The sequence below is a fragment of the Halyomorpha halys genome, unplaced genomic scaffold (genome assembly GCF_000696795.3).
Source record: "Halyomorpha halys isolate HHAL.00 unplaced genomic scaffold, Hhal_1.1 Scaffold1761.1, whole genome shotgun sequence".
Classification (NCBI taxonomy): Eukaryota; Metazoa; Arthropoda; class Insecta; order Hemiptera; family Pentatomidae; genus Halyomorpha; species Halyomorpha halys.
In genome coordinates, this window is record NW_027112893.1 from 25158 (window position 1) to 27127 (window position 1970).

Here is a 1970-nt window from a genome sequence, read left to right on the forward strand (position 1 = left end):
CTGTATTTTCTTAAACTCTAATAAGCTTTAGAGAAGGATGACCTCAGTAAAGAAAGTAACCATAGTCTATAGTACAATAATATCTTTGAAATACGTCCAATTTAAATCAAATCAACAATTATTTTATTGTCAGATGTGCCATTAGTAGTGATATGTTATCTATTCTGAATTTTAATTTTTTTATCCATACCAATACAAACTCGAGGTCCTTCACCAAACGGTAACCAAGTGCCGGGCCTCATGATGTTATCGTATCTTTCTGGCTTGAAAACCTCAGGATCAGGATGATAATCAGGATTTCTATGAATAGCACTCACAGGAATTTGTAAAGTTTCTCCTTTCTTTATTGTATAGCCATTGGGAAAAGTATAATTCGTATTGCATAGGCGAAATAACTGAGGTACAGAATGCAAGCGTTGTGCTTCTGAAAATTTTGAAATGACAACTTAGTGAAATCAAAATAAATACAAGAAAATAACATATTATAAAAGAATGATAGTCATATCAACTATGATGAAGTTCATAACTCATTACCTAATTAATGATATCAACTTCATCATGGTGTTTATGAATATAAGAAAAAATAAAATTATTTATAACAGAACTAGGTTATTCAATTTTAATCTATCATTAGTTTTATTTCTTTATGAAAAAAGTAAATATTTATACTTTAATTACCACCAGATTTTTTTTCAATATTTCAAAATTTTTTAGGGTTATTACATTTATTTACAGTTAAAAAAATATTAAAAACGAGTTGATTGTACTGTCATGAATTGAACCTGACTTATTTCCCTAATTTATTGGTATAATTAATTAAATTGAATATTTTTACTTGTTTTTAATATTTTACAAAATGTTTTTCATAAAACGTATCGTAAATGCTGAACAATACTTACCTTTAGTATCCATAAAAATCATACTAGCTTACATGGGAGTACCCAGTACCTCCCCCCCCCCCCTAGAATTGAATACAATGATTAATGTTTTTTTCAAGCAAATAATTGTAATAACTAATAAAGGACTGCTATAATCATATATAATTTTCTTAAAATTTTGGTATAAGATGAGCCTTTTCCATACTGAAATGTCCCAACCTGATTGACTATGGCTGCTCTCCTCTAGTTTTGATCCTGGGTATACCCTTGCTAGCCTACGCTTCTTAATACAAGCTTCTGAAAATATTTACAACTGAAAAAGCATGTAGACATTTTGTCTATAAAATGTTCTAAATATGTTTTGTTGTCTGGTTAATCTTGTTATCATTTTGTGAAATTTGCTGATTGGTTTCTGCTAGGATATCATACTCTAGATAGTACATTTTCAGCTACTATTTTCGTTTCAATAACAGATCATAGAGTCCACCAGATCAACATAACTGATGGCTGCTGAATGTACTACTGAATTTCCACAAATAACTTTTTTGTCAGGATTCCTCTGACAGATTGAAAGAAGATACTCCTGGAGACTATTGTAGAGGTATTCAGACAGGTAACCAAATAGCTTCACCTCAAGGTTACCAAATTAATAGGTTCAGTATCTTAGTAAAGAGGTTCAGCTCAAACCCTAAATTAAAAGTTGCATGGAATTTCTCCCTCCTCACCCAGTTGCCTGAAGAAAACTTCAATAAATAGAAAAATTACAAGGATTTAATGAAACCACTGTGGCATTATCATCCCAGCTTCACTCCATGGATTTATAACAACAATAATAATAATAAGTCAATAAAGAAAAGATTACAAGATAAACTTAGCAAAAAGTAAATAACTAACCTTTAACACAATTCTCTAAATAGTTCATAGCTTTAAGGCTGTTATAATTTAAACCTCCATGAATCCTGCATTGTTCGATTATTTCTTCCCTCACAAAATCTTGAATATCAGGGTACAGAGCCAGTTCATAAAATAAATATGTCTGACCAATTCCTATTGTATCAAGACCAGTAGTCAGAAAAGTAAATGCTTGAGCAA

The 1970-nt window shown here is 30.5% G+C and overlaps 1 protein-coding gene across 1 annotated transcript in view; it reads right to left on the reverse strand.

The window, feature by feature from the left end:
* Positions 1-140: 140 nt before the first annotated feature.
* LOC136796550 (probable cytochrome P450 6a23) overlaps positions 141-1970 on the reverse strand; it is a gene marked incomplete in the record, with an annotated part of 14575 nt that continues 12745 nt past the window's right edge. Inside the window, 2 exon segments of the mRNA XM_067050582.1 lie at positions 141-424; positions 1773-1970. Coding sequence (XP_066906683.1) covers positions 156-424; positions 1773-1970 — 467 coding nt within the window.